At 36.4% G+C, this 19,752-nt stretch overlaps 1 protein-coding gene across 1 annotated transcript in view; it reads left to right on the top strand.

Moving 5' to 3' along the window:
• The window catches only part of UROC1 (urocanate hydratase 1), a 47,350-nt gene extending 27,899 nt beyond the window's left edge, over positions 1-19,451 (top strand). The window contains exons 16-20 of the mRNA XM_074198458.1: positions 5,198-5,296; positions 10,012-10,111; positions 15,126-15,207; positions 16,711-16,810; positions 18,348-19,451. Coding sequence (XP_074054559.1) covers positions 5,198-5,296; positions 10,012-10,111; positions 15,126-15,207; positions 16,711-16,810; positions 18,348-18,485 — 519 coding nt within the window. The 3' untranslated portion in view covers positions 18,486-19,451. The remainder of the gene's footprint in view (positions 1-5,197; positions 5,297-10,011; positions 10,112-15,125; positions 15,208-16,710; positions 16,811-18,347) is intronic.
• The last annotated feature ends 301 nt before the right edge of the window (positions 19,452-19,752 follow it).

The raw sequence follows: 19,752 nt of genomic DNA, 5'->3' as shown, positions 1-19,752 counted from the left end.
AGGGAGACAGTTCAAGAGGGATAGGAAACTACAAGAAACAATCCTATAGACTGAAACCAAGACAATTCCAATGATGAAGAAATGAGGAAACAGCATAAGGAAACTGCAATAGGGAATCCATCCATCAACTTTCATTTTCAAAGACATGGCTCAAAGTTGAAAGCAAGAGCAGGTAATGAAGAATAAATCTAAAAATGTGACATGGTTCTGGAAGGGCAGAACTAGGAATGTCAAAACTTAAAATGAAGTGATATTCAAAGAGATTTTGTTGCTTAAGGGGTGGGGGGGGAGCAAAGAAAGGCCATAAAATGATTATAGAAAAGATTACTGGATCATTGATTTAGCTGGCTAGTTCACTATATGGATAGTTTAAAGATAATGAATGACAGGGAGAGAGAAGGAAGAAACACTAAAATCCTCTTTTTTGCTTTTGTTTTCTATCTCAAGTAGAATAATCTTTGAAATTAAAGGGACTGAATAAAAATGGTTAAAGGGCAGGTGAGACCCAAGATAAGTAAAAGGCTACTAAGAGAGTACCTTAGCTACCTTTGTTAAGTTCAAGTCTGACTGGCTCTCTGAAAGAACTTGTAAAAGTAATAGTTAATCTTGAAGGGGGTTGTTTGTAGGGTAAGAGAAATCCCACAGGATTAGAGAAGGTCTAAACTTGGTCTAACTTTTTTTTTTAGTAAAAGAGCAGAGTCTGCAAATATTAGGGCGATGGGCTTAATTTAGATTCTTGGCTAAATTTTAGAATGCATTATTAAAAGGAGAATTTGTCAATACCTAGGAAAAGGAATAAATATTTAATAACACCTAGTATGTATTATATTTAACAAATATTATCTCATTTGATCCTTACAGCAACCCTGTGAAGTAGGTACTGTTATCACCCCAAATTTACAGTTGAGGAAACTGAGGCAGACAGAGATTAAATTGATTTGCTCAAGGTCACACATCTAATAAGTGTCTGAGATCACATTTGAACTCAGCCTTTCTTGACTTCAGGTTCAGAATTCTGTCTCCTGCACCACCCATCTGAAAGGGAAGCAAGGTCAGCCAGAATATCCCATGCTATATTCATTTTCTCTGTTGACATGGTAACTAGATAAGTGAAAAGCAGTATGGTATTGTGGGAAGGATCAGTCTTAGAAGACAAAAGCATACTGGCTCAGTGACTATGGAGATGTTACCTAATTGCTCAGTGTCCCCAGGAAACTCTCTAAAATTAAAAGTTATAGACAAATTGCTGGTTGACATCAGTGGAAGGAGTTTTGACCCAAAGAATTACCTTTACAGTGAAATGAAAGTTCCATCTTCCTTGGGTAAAACCAAACTAAAACACCCCCCCCCCCCCAACACAAGCAAACGATTGGTATTTCAGAAGAATGTTATAGATACAATTTGTCCTGAATTAAACAAATCATTTGGCAAAATCCCTCATTCTAGTCTTGTGGACAAGATGAGTAGATGTGGATTAGAGGATGGCATACTTAGGTGCCTACAAAACTGCTTGCATAACTAGTCTCAGAGAACATGCCAATGTCAATTTAGAGGGAGGTCTCTAATATACTGTAGTAGCAATCTGTCATTAGCCTTTTACTGTTTTAGGGGGGGTTTTTTGTTTGTTTTTGTTTTTGTTTTAGTTTTTGCAAGGCAAATGGGGTTAAGTGGCTTGCCCAAGGCCACACAGCTAGGAAATTATTATTAAGTGTCTGAGGTCAGATTTGAACTCAGGTACTCCTGACTTCAGGGCCGGTGCTCTATCCACTGCGCCACCTAGCTGCCCCTGTTTTAGGTTTTTTATTAAAGTCTTGGATAAGGTTAGTGAGAGCATACTTACTGAATTTGGAGATGACAAAAATCTGGAAAGAATAGGAAGTGACAAAGTCAAAATCCAAAAATATCTAGACAGAGCAGAGTATTGGGTAAACTTAGCAAAATGAAATCTAATAGAGATAATTATAAAAATGTGGGTTCCAAAATCATTTTTTTTGCAAGTATATAACATGGGAGGCATGTCCAGATAATTCTTATGAAAGAAATCAAAGAGATGGGAAGGTTTTAATGAAAGTTTCCTTTGAATCTTCAATGTGCTAAGGCAACCCCAAAAGCTAATGGAATTACTAAAGTGCATTGTTGGATTAAAAGAACATTGCAAAAGATAAATATATCAATAACATAGAAGCATAGAAATATATCAATCAATGCTAAAAGCAATGGTGCTTTTGATCTACCATTTATTTATTTTATTCTTTTAGTTTTTTAGTTTTTGAAAGGCAATGGGGTTAAGTGGCTTGCCCAAAGCCATACAGCTAGGAAATTATTAAGTGTCTGAAGCCAGATTTGAACTCAGGTACTCTGGACTCCAGGGCCAGTGCTCTATCCACTGTGCCACCTAGCCACCCCTGATCTACTATTTAAAGGAAACTTAGATGACAACTGAAGATACTTAAGGTGTCAAGGAGGAAGATATAAGGGCAAGAAAGGAAAGTGATTATGGTCTTGAACCCTTCATATCAGGACCAGGACTGACATCCCCAAAGCTGGACTGGGAAAGGACTGGAGAGCACAATCAGGGATCTCCCCAAGGAACCTCAGACACATTGGTCTTCAGGGCATAGCAGGAAAGGAATCCACAATCATCTTCAGAGAGGCTCCCAGGATTTGGCCAGGATCACACACTGGGTTCCATGCTTCAGGGAAGCTCACAGACAGGTTCCTCAAAGGTCAGGGATTAAAGGTTAGTTTAGGTATTTAGTAGAGAAGTCCTTTGCAAGGAGACACCACTCAGCCCCAGAACTAGACATTTCTAGTGTAGGATAGAAGATCTAGCTAGTGGGAGAGTAGGGAGAGCTACCCCATAGGAGAAGGACAAAAAGAAGAGGGTAGTGGTAGGAAGAGGAGATGTGAGTAGGGCAAAACCAGATTAAATCAAAAGATTTCTTGATCTGGGGTTGTGAACTTGTTTTTTAAAAATGTTTTGATAACTATTTTAATATAACTGAATTCTTTTGTAATCCTATTTCTTGTAATTTTTGCAATTTAAATTATCATGAGAATGAGTCCATAGAATTCACCAGACTATCAAAGGGGTCTACAACACACAAAAAAATTTAAAAACCCTTAACAGGCATCTATATGTAATGGAAGAATCTTGGGCACTCAACCAGCTTTATGACCCTGAACAAGTCATTTAATCTCTGTCTGCTTCTCTCATCTATGAAATGGACATAATGATAGCATCTATCTGCCAGAATTTTGGCATAGTCCTTGGGACTAGTTATCCTATTTATGTGGTGAGGATCAAACGAGTTGCATTGCTATAGATAATACTGTTTCCAAACGCAAATAACGTCTCGATTAAAGAAAAGAAGGACCGGGGGCAGGGGGGAGATTTAGAGATGACATTTAGAGATGTCTTGAAATATTTGAAAGGTTGTTCTACAAAAATGAGATTTAACATGTTCTATTGGGTTACAGGAGCAGGAGAAAGAAGAAATGGGTAGTGGTTATAGAGAAGTAGAGTCGGGTTTGATAGATAAAAAAAAATCTTTCCAACAATGAAGGGAATCTAAAAGCAGAAGTGGCAGCCTGGTAGTGAGCTCCCTCTTATTAGAGGTCTTCAAGAGCCGTCTGGATGAGCATTTGTTGGATAATGTTATAGAGAGGATCGTTTGTTGGGTCCCTTCCACCTCTGAGATTTTATGATTTTGTGAATTTAAAATAGATCTCCCATCGTAGGAAAATAGTCAATGCAGGATGCCATCCCAATTCTTCTAGAAACAAAATTCAAACCTGAGTCTTAGCACAAGAAAATATAATGGCACAGATGTTCCCCACTCTTCCCCCAAAAAAGCCTCCCTAATTTTTTGGTGAATTAGGAACAGCTCTTTACAGAGGGACAGACAATGATTGGACAAGTGACTTCACTGATATAGGAACTTCTAGATAAGAAAACCCTCTCTTTGTGAAAAAGACTAAAAACATCACTTGTACAAAAATATTCATAAAATTCAAAAATTGTTTTTTTAAGTTTAAAAGTTTTTCTTTATAATGCTCATATATAAATTATCCTTCTGGTTATTCTCACTTTACCCTGCAGTAATTCATCCTACCAGGGATTCTTTAAAATTTTTTCTTTTGTTATTTCTTACAATGCAATAGTATTCCATTACATTAATATACAATAATTTATTCAGTTTGTGATGGCAAAGAATTGGAAATCGAGTGAATGTCCATCAATTGGGGAATGGCTGAACAAATTGCGGCATATGTATGTTATGGAACACTATTGTTCTATTAGAAACCAGGAGGGATGGGAATTCAGAGAAGCCTGGAAGGATTTGCATGAACTGATGCTGAGTGAGATGAGCAGAACCAGAAAAACACTGTACAGCCTAACAGCAATATGGGGGTGATGATCGACCTTGATGGACATGTTCATTCCATCAGTGCAATAATCAGGGACAATTTTAGGATATCTGTGATGGAGAATACCATCTGTATCCAGAGAAAGAATTGTGGAGTTTAAACAAAGACCAAAGACTATTACCTCTATTTTTTTTAAATAAAAGGTATCTTATAATGTAATTTTGCTATTTCTTATATTTTATTTTTTCCTTAAGGATATGATTTCTCAACACATTCAATTTTGATCAATGTATATCATGGAAACAATGTAAAGACTATCAGACAGCCTTTTGTAGGGGGTGGAGGGAAGAAAGCAAGATTGGGGGGAAAATTGTAAAATTCAAAAAACAAAAGAAAGAAAACCCACTCTTCCAATACAAGTCATTAATTTTGCTGCAATTATGTAGAATATTGAGAGGCTAAATGATTTGCTCAAAATTACATGGCCATTATGTGTCACTGGTGGAACTTGAACTTGAATCTTCTTGGTTCACTCTTTCTGTTGTGTTGCCTCTCATAAATCATAAGCACATGGAAAGATAATTAGCATATCCTAGATGATGTCTATACCGCAATTTTCCCATTTACAAAGAGGAAAAACAGTATTTCTGCCCACCTCCACCATTTCTATCCCTTTTTCTCTCCTTTAGTATATTACAAGTAGAAATGGAACTCTATCTACAAAGGTGATTTGTCTTTCCTGGAGAAAAACTCTTTGTTTTGCAAAGTTTAGTGATAAACAGTGGATTTCAATCATCCTCACTGACCTGTGCTTCTTATCTTTTAGGTTGTAGGCTCCCAGGCTCGGATTCTGTACTCTGATCAGAAGGGTCGTGTGGCCATTGCTGTAGCTATTAATCAAGGCATTGCTCAAGGAAAGATCAAGGTGAGGGGGAGTTCAAGATGAAAGAATAATGGTAGGGAATCAGGAGAATTCTGAGGTCCTGGCCTTTCCCAAGAAACCACTCCTCTAACCAAGAGAAATCAATGATGCAGACCTCATAAGACTTGCTGCATAATATCAATCATCCAAAATTTATTTTCTTTTTTTATTCTGACCTGAAACACCCTCCCCTCACAAAAAAGAGCATTTCCATTTTTGTATGAATACAGAATACAAAAACAGAATTCTATATGAAACTGTGAATCTTTTTTAAAAGTTTGCACTAAATTCCACACATTATTTCCAAAATTATATTGCTTGGCTATACTTTCTCCTGAATTCTCTTCTGTTGTCGTCTGTTCATTTTCTTTCTTTCTTTGGAGGCAATTGCCTAGGGTCACACAACTAGTAAGTGTTTGAAGTTGGATTTGAACTCAGGTCTTCCTGACTTCCTTCTATGCATTTAAAAACCATTTCCATGCCTTTCTTTTTGAGGTCCTAGCATCTCCAATTAAGTTGGAGAAAGAAAAGGAAAAACAATCTTGTAATAAATAAGCATAAAAAGCAAAACAAATCTATATAGTGGACATGTCCAAAAAATGTCTGTCACTTGATGCTCTCTCTGACGTCCCCTCTGTTGGGAAATAGGTAACCTGTTTTGTTATCTTTCTCTGGAAACACAGTTAGTCATTGCTTTATTGAGAAGTTTTAAATTTTTTTTTTAAGTTTTAAAGTTTTTCTTTCTAATGCCCATGTATAAATTATCCTTCTGGTTATTCTCACTTTACCCTGCATTACTTCATCCTACCAGGGATTCTTTAAAATTGTTTCTTTTGTTATTTCTTACAATGCAATAGTATTCCATTACATCTATATACAATCATTTATTCAGTCATTCCCCAATTGCCTAGGAGGAAATCTAAATCATGTTAACTTCTTTTGTTCCACTGAGTCCCCCTTTAACTCTACCTTCATGATCAGGAAATTTGTTTTGCTTATGATTCTTCCCTATCTTGTATTATTCTCTCTCAATCACTCTCCTATTGCATTTCATGTGTTTCTACAACAAACTCTGTATGTTTAGTTTGTGTGTGTGTGTGTGTATTCAACTCAACTACAACTGAAGACCTAAATGATATCATCATACCTCAAGAAATCATCTTGCTCATTCCTTTCTCTTCCAGGAAGACACAGAGTCTTCCATATTTTATGCTTATTTACATATTTGAATAACTCATAAATTGATAGAAAAAAATAATGTGATGTCAATGATTCTCTGCTGTCTCCCCAAAAACTCTTTCCTCCCCTGACTGCTCTTTAATTTCCATCATTAGAGGTTCATTCCATTAGTTGAAATCTTTGACTCCACTGAAAATGTAAGTCCCACTGAGAACAAGATCACATTCTAAGGAATTATTAGTGACATACTTTTAATGAAAGAAAGCTTGGTGACATCATTATTTTCTTCATCCATCAGAAGGACTGCCAAATGGAAGATGGAAGATGTAAAACAATTCTGTGTTAAAGGCTCATCAAGGACCAATGGGTTAAAAACACACACACATGGATTTTGGTTCAACAGCAGAAAATGCTTTTTTAATATTCAGAGCTATCCAACATTAGGAGCTCTCTCCTAATAGAAGACAGCTAGGGAGAGCAATGGATTGAGACTTGGACCTGGAGTTAGTTACACCTGAGTTCAAATCCCCCTTCAAATGCTAAATTATGAGCTATGTGATGCTGAGCAAGTCACCAGATAGCTATTTGCCTCAGTTTCCTCATGTGTAAAATAATGCTAATGATAATACCTACTTTCCAGAATTATTGAGAGAAAAGAATGAGATCATATTTGTAAAACTCTTTGCCAGTCTTAAAACACTACATATCTTATAGTTAAATATAAAATAGTTAAATATTTACATCAAATAATATAATTATAAATGTTAACAATTATTATGAAATGTGCAAGTTGAGAAGCTGAATGATTCTTTCTATGGATGGAAGCTTGGTATTATTAACTACCAAAATCCTTTTTCAACTCTGAGATTCTCTGAATCTGTGTTTATAGTAAAGAAACCAATCTTCTGAATTCATCAGTGGGGAATGATAGAGGCATTGTTCAGCACCTCTTTCTTTAGGCATTCACAAAAGCACCTATATATTGAGCAGGTTATTTCTTGAACTCAACAAAATAAAAGAAATCAGTCAGGCTACAAATGTATTAGCATGAGCATTGAGGATGCTTCAACAGAGGCAGCTAGGTGGCACAGTGGATAGGGCACTGGCCCTGGAGTCAGGAGGATCTGAGTTCAAATACAGCCTCAGACACTAATTACCAAGTTATGTGACATTGGGCAAGTTACTCAACCAACCCCATTGCCTTGCAAAAAAAAAAAAGACATTAAAGACTATGCTTCAACAACAAGCCTGCTTTTTTAAAAATGCTCCATCTAATCTAAGGATGTTGTAGCTGTGATTTCTTGTTTGGGGAACTCTCAGATGGAGAAATAGGTCAGTACCTTCTTTGCAATTTGCAGTCTTAGAGAATTGTGTAGGCACTGAGGTAATAAATTATTTACCCCATGATTTGCCCATGGCCTGTGTGTGTCAGAGACAGGAATCAAATCAAATTCTTCTTGGTTTGAAGGTCAGCTTTATATATATTTCATATTATGATGCCTTTTCTCCAACATATATGTGAATGTGTGTATTTATAAAAAGCCAGTTCTTTTCATGAATAGTGTTTTCACTATGTTCAATTTTTGTCTTTTATGTATCATTGAACAGCTAATGGTAATATTTCAAATTACTGACATTAGATGGATTTGTTGGTTTGGTTTAGAAATTGTATTGTTGTTCTTAGCTTCAAAACAATTACATTTGTAAGTCCTGCCCCCCCCCAAAAAGATTCATTTTCTTATCTGCTCTAAGATTTCTTTTCTCCATAAATTTTTATTCACTATTTCTCTTTCCATAATTATATTTTCAAGTAACTATTTTAAGACATTATATATACAGATTGTCTGACAGACTTGCAGACTGAAATTATTTTTGGCTATTTTTATTTTTAAAAGTTGAGGTCATTATTTGTTTTTACGTCATCTTAATTTCTGAGCACATCTGTCTTTCCCTCTATGAATCAAAGAGCCATCCTTTGTAACAAAGAATAGGGCAGAAAAAGAAAAAAAGAAAAAATCAGTCCAATAAAACCAAGAATTAACCAAGTCTAACAGAGACCCCATAGAAGATAGAAATGAACAATAGAAAATTGGTCACTCTAATTTTGTACCTATAAACTGAATAAATTGAACAAATTTCTACACAGAATACCTACAGTCTTTTAGTCTTCAAGGATAATTGAGTTCTTGGAGGATGACCAGTTCCTTCTCTCTTAGCCATCAGAGATTTACCTTAATTCAGGTAGCTCAGGTTATAGTTACCCTTTTCAGGGAAAGAAATACCTTATGGATTCCAATCTATTCATCAGCCTTCCATTTTTGGCTAGCCTAGTTGACAAATTTAAGAAAACATATTGCTTTAAAAAAAACCCACCACAGTTATCCCTTGCCAAATCTTAATCAGTTAGCACAATGTCTGATACAGAATAATTTCTTTTCTTTTCTTTTCTTTTCTTTTTTTTTTTTAGATTTTTGCAAGGCAATGGGTTAAGTGGCTTGCCCAAGGCCACACGGCTAGGTAATTATTAAGTGTCTGAGACCGGATTTGAACCCAGGTACTCCTGACTCCAGGGCTGGTGCTTTATCCCCTGCACCACCTAGCTGCCCCAATAATTTCTTAATAAAAATGTTTCTTTCCCTTGATCCTCCTATCATTCATCCTAAAAGAACCCTCCTTTGAAATGAAGAAAAAGAATTTTGTCAAACTGACTACCATATCAACTATTTTTGAGCTTATATTTATTTAGCATCTACCCACCTTTCCACTAAGAGAAGGAAATTTGTTTTATATCTCTTCTTCAATCCTAGACTGGTCTTTGCCTTTAATGAGTTCAGCTTTTTTTTATGTTCTTTTCATTTGCATCATTACAAACATTGTTGATATTCTTGCCTTTTTTTTTGCAAGGCAATAGGGTTAAGTGACTTGCCCAGGGTCACATAGCTAGGTAATTATTAAGTGTCTGAGGCCAGACTTGAACTCAAGTCCTCCTGACTCCAGGGCTGGTGCTCTAACCACTGGGTCAGCTAGTTGCCCCTGTTGATATTCTCTTGATTCATCTTTCTTCACTCTGCCTCAGTTCATATAAATTTTTCTGTTTTTCCTATTTGTCATTTTTATGGTACATTCCATTACATTTATTCAGTCACTTCCAAATGATGGGTATTCACTTGTTTTGAGTTTTTTGCTATCACAAATATTCTATGAATATTTTGGCATACATATGGCCCTTCCTTCTGTCTTTGATCCCCTTGGGGTATATATCTGGTAGTGACATCACTAGATCGAAAGGTATGTTAAGAGTTTAGTGATTTTTTTCATAATTCCAAATTATTTTCAAAATATCTGCATCAATTCACAGTTCCATCGTGTATTAGTGTGCCTGTCTTCCCATAACTGCTCTAACCGACTATTTTATTGTTTTAATTTGCATTGTTATTATTATTGATTTAGAGAATTCTATGGCAACTGAGCATTTGAAAAACTGTTGTCCATAGACTTTGGTCAGAAGGCTTGCTGAGTGTTTGTTCTTAAATATCTAGGCCCCTGTGGTCCTCAGCCGAGACCATCATGATGTCAGTGGGACAGACAGTCCTTTCAGAGAAACATCCAACATTTATGACGGATCTGCTTTCTGTGCAGGTGAGGGGGTAACGAAGGTTCTCAGAGCAGATGTGAAATGAATAAAGTTGTCAGGAGGAGGGAGGATTTGAGTTGGATCTTAAGATATGGGCAGAGTTTGGATGGAAAGAGGAAAGGCATCCAGGAAAGATCAATAGCCTGAAATTCTATATATTTTATATTTTAAAAATAATATCTAAAAACTGTTCATTCACAGATCCTGTGAGATAAAAGTTAAATGAATCACATTATCTGATCAAAAGAATCAAGTTATTATGATGATGCATAAAAAGTCAAATGATATTTTTCAAAAATTCTTACAACTAGGGCAGCTAGATGGCTCAGTGGACAGAGCACTGGTTCTGCAGTCAGGAGGGCCTGAGTTCAAATCCAGCCACAGACAATAATTACCTAGTTGTGTGACCTTGGGCAAGTCACTTAAACCCACTGCCATTCAAAAAACAAAAAAAAATTCTTATGACCTTTCTCTTTGGCCAGGAGAGCAAGTATAATCTTTTTGTCATCTGTCAATGAGGTTGTGTCAATACAATTCAGTGGCTTCAGAGGTAAACTAGTCATCTGAGTGGAAGATAAATTGATGTATTGATGAGAAAAGTATATGTGGATAATAGAAAATTTCAAAATATTTACTTAAAAAAAGTAAGTTTTAAACAAATGCACCTACCAATCAGTAAATAAGCATTTATTAAGTTCCTGCTATGTGCTAAACAATGGAAATATAAATAGAAAGATGAAACTATATTGAAATGAATATCAGCACATTCAAAATTGCTCCTTTGGGAAGTTATTTTGCTGTTGTTCATTATTATAGTTGTTTTCATTGTTCATTATTATAGTCATTATAGTCACTTCCAACTCTTTGTGACCCTCTTTGGGGTTTTCTTGGCAAAGAGACTGAAGTGGTTTACCCTTTCCTTCTCTGCTCATTTGTACAGATGGGGAAACTGAGGCAGACAAAAAGCTGAATCTTCCTGATTCTAGGCTCAGCACTCTATCCAGTGACTATCCTTAGCTGTCCTTATGGAAGTTACACTTATATAAATAGCCTGCATTTGCACAGAACATTGTGGGGACCCGTTTTTAGAGCCTATGACACACTCCTTTGAATCTCTTCATGACAAGATGGTATAAAAGTTATGGAATGAAAGTGGGGAGTGAAAGTTCAAGTTCTAGCTGCATGGGTCTGTGTGACTATGGGTCCGAGATATAATTAAGGCCAGGGTAAATGGAGCTTTGACCAAGAGCACCAAAATTTAGAGTGCAAAATTGTCAAACATGAATTCCTTTAGCAGTGTTGAAACAGTTCAATTAAAGCCAATAAGCCTTAATTAAGTACGTACTGTGCATAGACATTATATTAACAACTGTTGTTGTGTTGAGGACACAACAACAAAATAGTCTCTGCTCTCAAGAAGTTTAATTTTAATTAGAGAAGGGATATACAAACAAAGGCTGCCTAGCTGATGCCATTGTGAAGCAGAGTCTGATTTTATTAGACCATCCTTCATCCTGGCTTAGGACATGATCTTCTTTGTAGGTCATTGCCTCTATTCTTCCCTTCTCTCACTTCTAAGGTTGGAGAAAACCTAAGAGGTATATGATACAGACCAATCTGTCATCATAATTGGTTCAAGAGAGTATGTTTTTAATACTAGGGCAAAGTTTTCAAGTTGCTATGGCTTTTCTTCATTGCATAGTTAGAAAGCATAAACACACAGATCATTAGTAAAATTCACAGAACTCTGAGCTCCTAAAATTTTTTTTTGATTACTAGAGATGGAATTTTTCCAGTCAGATCTATTTAATGTAATTAATTATCTATAAATTCTCTCCCCTATTTTCCCAACAACTCAAGACACAGTTAAAAATATTGTATCTTTTTCTAGAAAGCCATTGCTTAAAATGACTGATAAGTAAAATGAAAAATTCGCAGAGAAACTCTGAATCATACTATCAGTTGTATGCATAAATAAAACAGAAGAGAATGAATGGAATAAATTCCAGTGGTTTCTCTGACAAGTGGGTATAATTCAGTTGCCCCTTGTTGGACTATGTTAATTATCAGAGCAGTGATCCAGGGAAAGGAAACGATTCCAACCATATATAGCTTACTCAGTTTCCCAGAAATTGTCTTTTATTTTCTGCTACTTCTGTTGCCACCACTCACTCTCTCCAGTGATTTAAAAATTCTTTCTGAGGTCCAAATCCCTGACTTCCAGTTCTGGTGGTTTTCCTCCCCTCAGGAGGTGGCTAGCCATTACCCCTTTCTTGCTATCCTTACTAATATAGTGAACATAATATGGAAATTTAGAGTTGCTTTGATTCTCATTTCTTTAATTATTAGTGATTTGGAACTCCCCCCCCCCCCGGCCCTGGTAGCTATTGATAACAGGATAATCCAAGTCTTTCCAAAAAGATTGTTTCAGAAGTAAACACTTAAGAAAAGGGAAACTAATTTGAGAATAGATCTAGAACTATCTAGGTCAATTATGACCTCCCTGTGGAGGTGACACCTAAACTAACTGTCGAAAGAACTTAGGGAGTCTAACAAGCAAAATTGGGAAGGAAACACATTCCATGTGTGATGGACAAGCTATCCAAGGTGAAGTGTAGGAGGTAGAATACTAGTTTCAGAGTGCAGAAAGTGGACTTGTTTGTCTGGAATTTGGAATACTTAAAGGGGAAATAATATGAAGTGTCTGTAAATGTAAATTGGAGCCAGATTTTTCAGGACTTTAAATACCAAAATTAGGATGTGTATTTTATTTCTAGCCATATTATAAAGCCAAGTCTCTATGAAAAATATGGTCAGACCAATGGTCCAGGAAGACTATTTGGCAGCTATGTAGAGTATGAATTAATGGGGGTAAACCCTGGAAGCAGTGAGCCCAATTAGTGAGCTGATGAGGGATGAGGTAAACTTGGGAGTAGGAAGATGGTAAAGATGCTATAGAGGTATAATTGATAAAAACTTGGCAAATGATATGTAGTGGGAGGGAGAGGGAAGAGAATTTTTTTAATAGTTCCATAGATATTTCTCTCAATTGCCAGTATTAATAATTATTAATAAGATCTATGATGCCTTTGCTATCTCTTCAGGTACCCTGAATTGCTCTTTCAATGTAGTCTTTAGTAGGGGTGGCTAGGTGGCATAGTGGATAAAGCACTGGCCCTGGAGTCGGGAGTACCTGGGTTCAAATCCGGTCTCAGACACTTAATAATTACCTAGCTGTGTGGCCTTGGGCAAGCCACTTAACCCCATTTGCCTTGCAAAAAAACCCTAAAAAATAAAGAATTAAATCCTAGATTGTTGAAAACTACTGCTGCATGTAGCTAGAAAAATTCATCAATAAAATCATTTTTAAAAAATGTAGTCTTTAGTATATTCCTATGCTATGTGCACTTGATCTAATCCATCAATTTTTCTCATTTTCATTCTTTTGACTAGAGAGGAAAGAGTTAAGGACGACCCTAATATTAAGTACCTTAATACCAGGGAGGATTATGATGTTCTTTTTTTTTTTTAGGGTTTTTTTTTTTTTTTTGCAAGGCAAATGGGGTTAAGTGGCTTGCCCAAGGCCACACAGCTAGGTAATTAATAAGTGTCTGAGGCCAGATTTGAACTCAGGTACTCCCGACTCCAGGGCCGGTGCTCTATCCACTGCAGCACCTAGCGGCCCCAATTATGATGTTCTTAATAAACATAAAGAAGTTAGGAAGAGGGATGGGTTTGAGAGAAAAATCCAACTTCTGTTCTAGACATGTTGAATTGGAGATGCTCATAAGACATTCAACAGGAAATATCTAGTCATAAGTTAGAGATGTGTGATTGGAACTCAGGAAACAGACTAGGGCTGAGTATAATGATCTAGAAATCACTGGCATAGAGTTGTCATAGGAACTGATCAAAATCATTGAGAATATGGAGAAAGAAAAGGCCTCAAGTTTTGGAGTACAGCTATACATAAAGGAAGAGATATGAATGATGCACCAGCAAAGAAAACTGAGAAGGAGAAGCTAGACAGACAGAAAAACTAGGAGAAAGCTTTGTCACAAAAACCAAATAAGAATACTGTATCCTTGGGGAGAAAGTGGCTGATTCTCAAATGCTTCAAAGAAGTGGAGAGAATAGAAAAGACTTATCAGATCTGGCAGTTAAAGGATCATAGTTAACTTTGAGTAAGTAATTTCAGATGATAATTTGGAAGCAAGATTACAAGAAATTGAGAGGTGAATGAAAGGAAAGGAAGAGGAGAGATTTCATGTGGATGGTTTATTTTTCTGGGAGTAAAAGAGAGGAAAGGGATGATCATTGTTTAGGGGCAGGGCAGGATAAAATGGGGGTTTCAATGAATGGGGAAACATGGGCATGTCTGAAAGCAGATAGGGAGAGACTAAAAGCATCTAAAGGAGATACAAGGGGATGGGATCAAAGTCACAAGTAGAGGGAATTCAGCACTAGCTATAAGAGGAATTATTTAAGATAGGAAGCACCACATATCAGTTATTTAATTTTTTATTTAAAAAATTAATGCATTTTTATTGTGTTAATATCCCACATTTAAAATAAGTTAAACTTTCATTTTAGAAATTTTGAGTTCCAAATTTTCTTTCCTGCTCTTTCCCCACCTCTTGAAAGGGCAAACTTGTTATACATGTGAAGTGATGGAAAACACATTTTCATATTAGCCATCTTCCTCATGTATGCCTAGAATATAGGAGGTACTTGGTAACTGTTTGTCAATTTGAAGTGGATTGAACTGAAGACCATTTTTTTTTTCAAAAAGAAAGATCTTTGAAAAATTTACAACATTGTATAAATGTAAATTATTTGATATTATTACGGGTCATTCACTTGACCTTGGTGGTTCATCTGTCTTCCCAGATTCAGTTCTTATAACAACTGGAGAACCATTTACTTCTATCACTATTCTAGCCATTGGAAAAGAGATGGCTATGTTGTTTTTTTTTTTATGAAAAGCATCATCGAATTTGTTGTTCTCTTTCTCCTCAGATATGGCAGTGCAGAACTTTGTGGGAGATGCTTTCCGAGGTGCTACATGGGTGGCTTTACACAATGGTGGTGGAGTTGGATGGTAAGAAAGAAGTATGATAGGTTGCTTACCTCAGAGTTTAAACTTAGGATACCCTTAATCTCTGTTTTCGAGCAGAAAGGTTTAATAGAAAGGCATTATACTAGGAATCTCAACATCCTAATTTAGCCCTTGCTCTACTACAAACTAGTCTGTATGAATTTGGACAAGTTATCTTATCTTTGTAGATCTCTACATTCTCATAACTAAAATGGAGATATTTTTACTTTATGTTCCTGACCTTTTGTGATATCCTGCCTCTTAAGTCTTATGACTTAAAAACAGCATAATTTCCCAGGTGTGCAGATAAGAAGTATTTCTAAAAGTTCTGAGGAATGATTGGATGGAGGGCATATGATGTGACACTCCAGTGTAAAGGAATGAAAATTCAATAGGTAGCTGGGGCTAGATACCTCTGGTCCTAGCTCTGCCAACATTATGTAGGGTATAAATATGAGCCTCATCTATAAAGTAGGGATGGAGCAAGGGGATGAATGATCTCTAAGGTCTTTTCTAGATTTTAAATCTACAGTTTCCATTGGGAAAAAAGTCATTTGCTAAGAGAATGAGGGAAACCCCTCCCCAATAATTTTATAAGGGTATTTTAATAGCTAGTTGCATCCATCACAGCCTTCCCAATGAGTTTCCATTAAGGTCCTTCTGCTCTTATGGCAAAAAATACTTTGCTAATATTTGAATTTACTCAAAGTTTTACCCTTGAAAGAAAATCAGCAAAGCAACAGGTGGATGTATTTTAGGTTTATTAACCATATATGAAAACTGGCGTAATGATCATAAAATGTCAGTGCTTTATAAACTATTCTCTAGCAGGCTAAACTCACCTCTTCATCAATCAGAAAGACTAAGTCACAGATTTTGGAAAATAGTAAATATTAATATATAGCTTACTAAATAGTAAAATGGGAAGTATTGAAAATACTAATGAATAAAAACAGTAAATAAAGTAATAAAATATTTGAATTGTGGTTTAGGACAATAGCATAATAAGATCATAGGATCATAAAAATAACTAACATTTACATATTGCTATACAGTTTACAAAATACTACCCTCAACACAACCCCATAAAATAAGTTATTCCTTATTAAGAACTGTTATGCTCATTTTCTAGAGAAGGGAACTGAGGGTTAATTAAATGACTCATTCAGAATTAACCAGAAAAATAAGCATGAAAATCAAATTTGGATCCTAGGTCTTCGGATGTCATAATCACTGCCTTTTTCTAGTGTATCTCATGAACAGGTGCTGTAAAAAAAAATCAGAAGAGGGCATTTCAATCTGAGATCATTTCAGTCTGAATGGTGAACTTTCTGACCATCTTGATGGAGGAGGTGGTCTTTGTGATGGGTCTGGAAGGATGGCTAGAATTCAAATAGATAGGCAGAAAGTAGAAAGCCACTTGAGGATGATGTAGCAGAAAAACACAAGTGTTTTCTGAGAATAATGAATAAGTGAATTTCATAAAAAACATTTGCTCTTTTTCAGGGGTGAAGTAATAAATGGAGGATTTGGCCTGGTGCTGGATGGAACTGAAGAAGCTGAAAAGAAAGCTAGAATGATGCTCAGTTGGGATGTGTCCAATGGAGTAAGCAAATTGACAGACCTTGTTCTTGTAATTCTATCAAGGGCACAATGATCTTTTCTTGGTTTCCCAGATTTTGACTCTTTCCTCTCTATTCCCCCAGTCCAGTCATTATGTTCCTTAAATTCTTCCTTCAAAATGTCTCTCACTCTTGTCCCTTTTCCCCTTTCCCAAGACCACCATCTTATAGCTCGGGCTTGAACTTGGGCAAAGGTAATATAGCCTTGTCATTTATCTTCCAGTTCTCTCTCTCTCTCTCTCTCTCTCTCTCTCTCTCTCTCTCTCTCTCTCATCATCATCATCATCATCTGTGTGTGTGTGTTTGTCCTTAACACTGCCACTAGGTCAATCTTCCTAAAACACAGATTTTGCCATATCACTTTCCCTATCACCATATCACAGCACCATCCTAATGGCTAATCAAGAACATATTCTTTAATCTAAAATTCAATGACAAGCAAAAACATGACTTTATTCTGTCTATTCTTCTACCACAATTATGCTAAGAAATATAATCTTTTGTTCTGGAGTCACCAAACTGCAGACCTTTCCTCTTATATTTGTAGGTAGATTATATTATTCGGTTAAAGTTATTAGGCAGTGAGATCAAATTCTGACTTTAAATTCCATATTGAAAAGTCCTCGGGGCAGCTAGGTGGCACAGTGGATAGACCACTGGTCCTGGAATCAGGAGTACCTGAGTTCAAATCTGACCTCGAACACTTAATAATTACCGAACTGTGTGGCCTTGGCCAAGCCACTTAACCCCATTGCCTTGCAAAAACCTAAAAAAAACCTAAAAAATCCTCTTTTCTCCCCTTTATAATCCCTTATTTTACTAGAATCAGAGAAACGTTTATGCATTCATTCAGTGAGAGCAATGGGTATTTACTGTATGATTGAACCTGTGCTTCCTGCCATATGGGAAATATAAAAATATAGACATCACTTTCCTCAGTGATTTAAGTAGAGAAATTTTAAATCAATATGTCAGGTCCTATGGAAAAATTCATCTGGGAAACCAGATGCTCCTTTTCCATGGTTATTAACATGTACCAAGTCTAGAAAACTCAGAAGACCAGGGATAAATCACACCTTGCTCCCAGACGAAAACAGTAGACATGAAAGGACATCTTGAAGAAGCAATGAGGTCATAAAAATGTAAGATGAAACTTGAAAGACAAATATTTAATAAGGGAGGTCAGTTTAAAGGATTGGGAAGAATTATCTGATTAGCATCTATGAACTTCATATTTTCTTAAAGGTCCCAGCACAGGGACATCAGTCCCCTATCAGCCCTCTATGTCTACCTCCTGGTTACTGCTCATCAGTTCCAGTTCAAGGCCAGGGTCCATAACCCAACACTAGGGACAACTTTGTTTAGTTGAAAATTCCTTACATAGTGTCCATACAAAGAAATTAGGTGTTACAAGCCTTTGAATTTGTACACGAAATGTGTTTATGGATGAGGGGTTGGAGGATTTCTTTATTTTTCATATTGAAGCACCCATCCACTTCATTTTGAAACCCTTATTGACAGGTGGCTCGGCGCTCCTGGTCAGGAAATAAGAAGGCGTATGAAATCATCTGCCAGACAATGGAGGAAAATCAGAAATTGAATGTCACCCTTCCTTATGATGTACTGGATGAAAGCATTTTGAAAAAAGCTCTATGCTAGGCAAGGATCCAAAGAAGAAATTAGACCTTTTTTTTTTTGCTGTATTTCTTTAACAATAATAATGATCATCACTTGTTTGCCTGACTCTTTAATCATTTCAAGTAGCTTCCTATCACTTATCTCAGTTAAGTCTCCCTTTCTAGAGGGAGAAACTGAGGCTGAAATAGGTGATATGTCAGCCCACGAGAATTCATTAAATACCTACCAGGTGCCAGGCAGGACTAGGATAGGACCCAGGTTTTCTGGTTCCTTGTCCAGAGCTGTTTCTACTATACTATTATGAATATCTTTAGCAGGGAAACTTGGAACAACACTTCCCTACCTGCTATTTTCTTATTGCATTTGGTGGGGGGGGTACTAAAGCTTATGAAACTGGTGAAGGATGGGACATCATTTTTGCTTTTCAGTGAAGGTTATGGTGAAAATGGCTGTGTAAGAGACCAGAAGAGGAACTTTTCTTAAGAAATACATCATATAAACAAACAGGAATGACCATGAATTATGTTAGGATCAATAAGGAGGGGGGCCTACCAGAGGATATATGTTAGAGAATAGGGAAAGTTAAAGTTGGTAAGATTATATGAGGTCAGACTAACATGACTTTGGCAGGAGAGTCGACATGGCCATCACTTTCCATTGTTTTTCCATTTCCAGGGTACCAGCAGATGATTTGGTCTGTCTATTTATTCTTCATTATTAAAGACTGAGGTTTCACAATCAATCAACATGCATTTATTAAGTAGTTACTATGTACTAGAGATACAAATAAAGAGAAGGAAAGGATAGAGGAATGTCAGGAAAACCCAGAGGAGAGAGACGATCCAGGATGGGAAGCTAGTTAACAGCATCAAATACAGCAGACGGGTCAAGATGAATGAAGACTGAGAAAATACCACAAGATTTGGCAATTTAGAGATTCTTGGTAATTTTAGGGAGAGTAGTTTTTAATTAAGTAATGAGGGTGGAAGCTAGATTAAAAGAGAAGCATCTAGAAGGAGCAAGTATATATATATATATATATATATATATATATATTTAGTTTAGCTGAGAAAGAGGAGGGTAGGATTTAGTAAAGGATATTTTTAAAAGGATCAAGGAGACTTGAAGTATATTTGAAGGCAGTAAGGAAGGAATGAGAAATTTGGGAGACGTTGAAGATTAGAGAGGGAGGAGATGAGGATACAATCTTCTGGAAAACATGGGAAGGGATGGGATCAAGCATACAAAAAGGAAGCACATCATTGTCAGAGACTAGGGGAAAAGAGGA

Source organism: Macrotis lagotis, chromosome 8 (genome assembly GCF_037893015.1).
Source record: "Macrotis lagotis isolate mMagLag1 chromosome 8, bilby.v1.9.chrom.fasta, whole genome shotgun sequence".
NCBI lineage: Eukaryota > Metazoa > Chordata > Mammalia > Peramelemorphia > Peramelidae > Macrotis > Macrotis lagotis.
The sequence above is the reverse complement of the archived record's forward strand: the minus strand, read 5'-3'. Positions and strand labels throughout refer to the sequence as shown.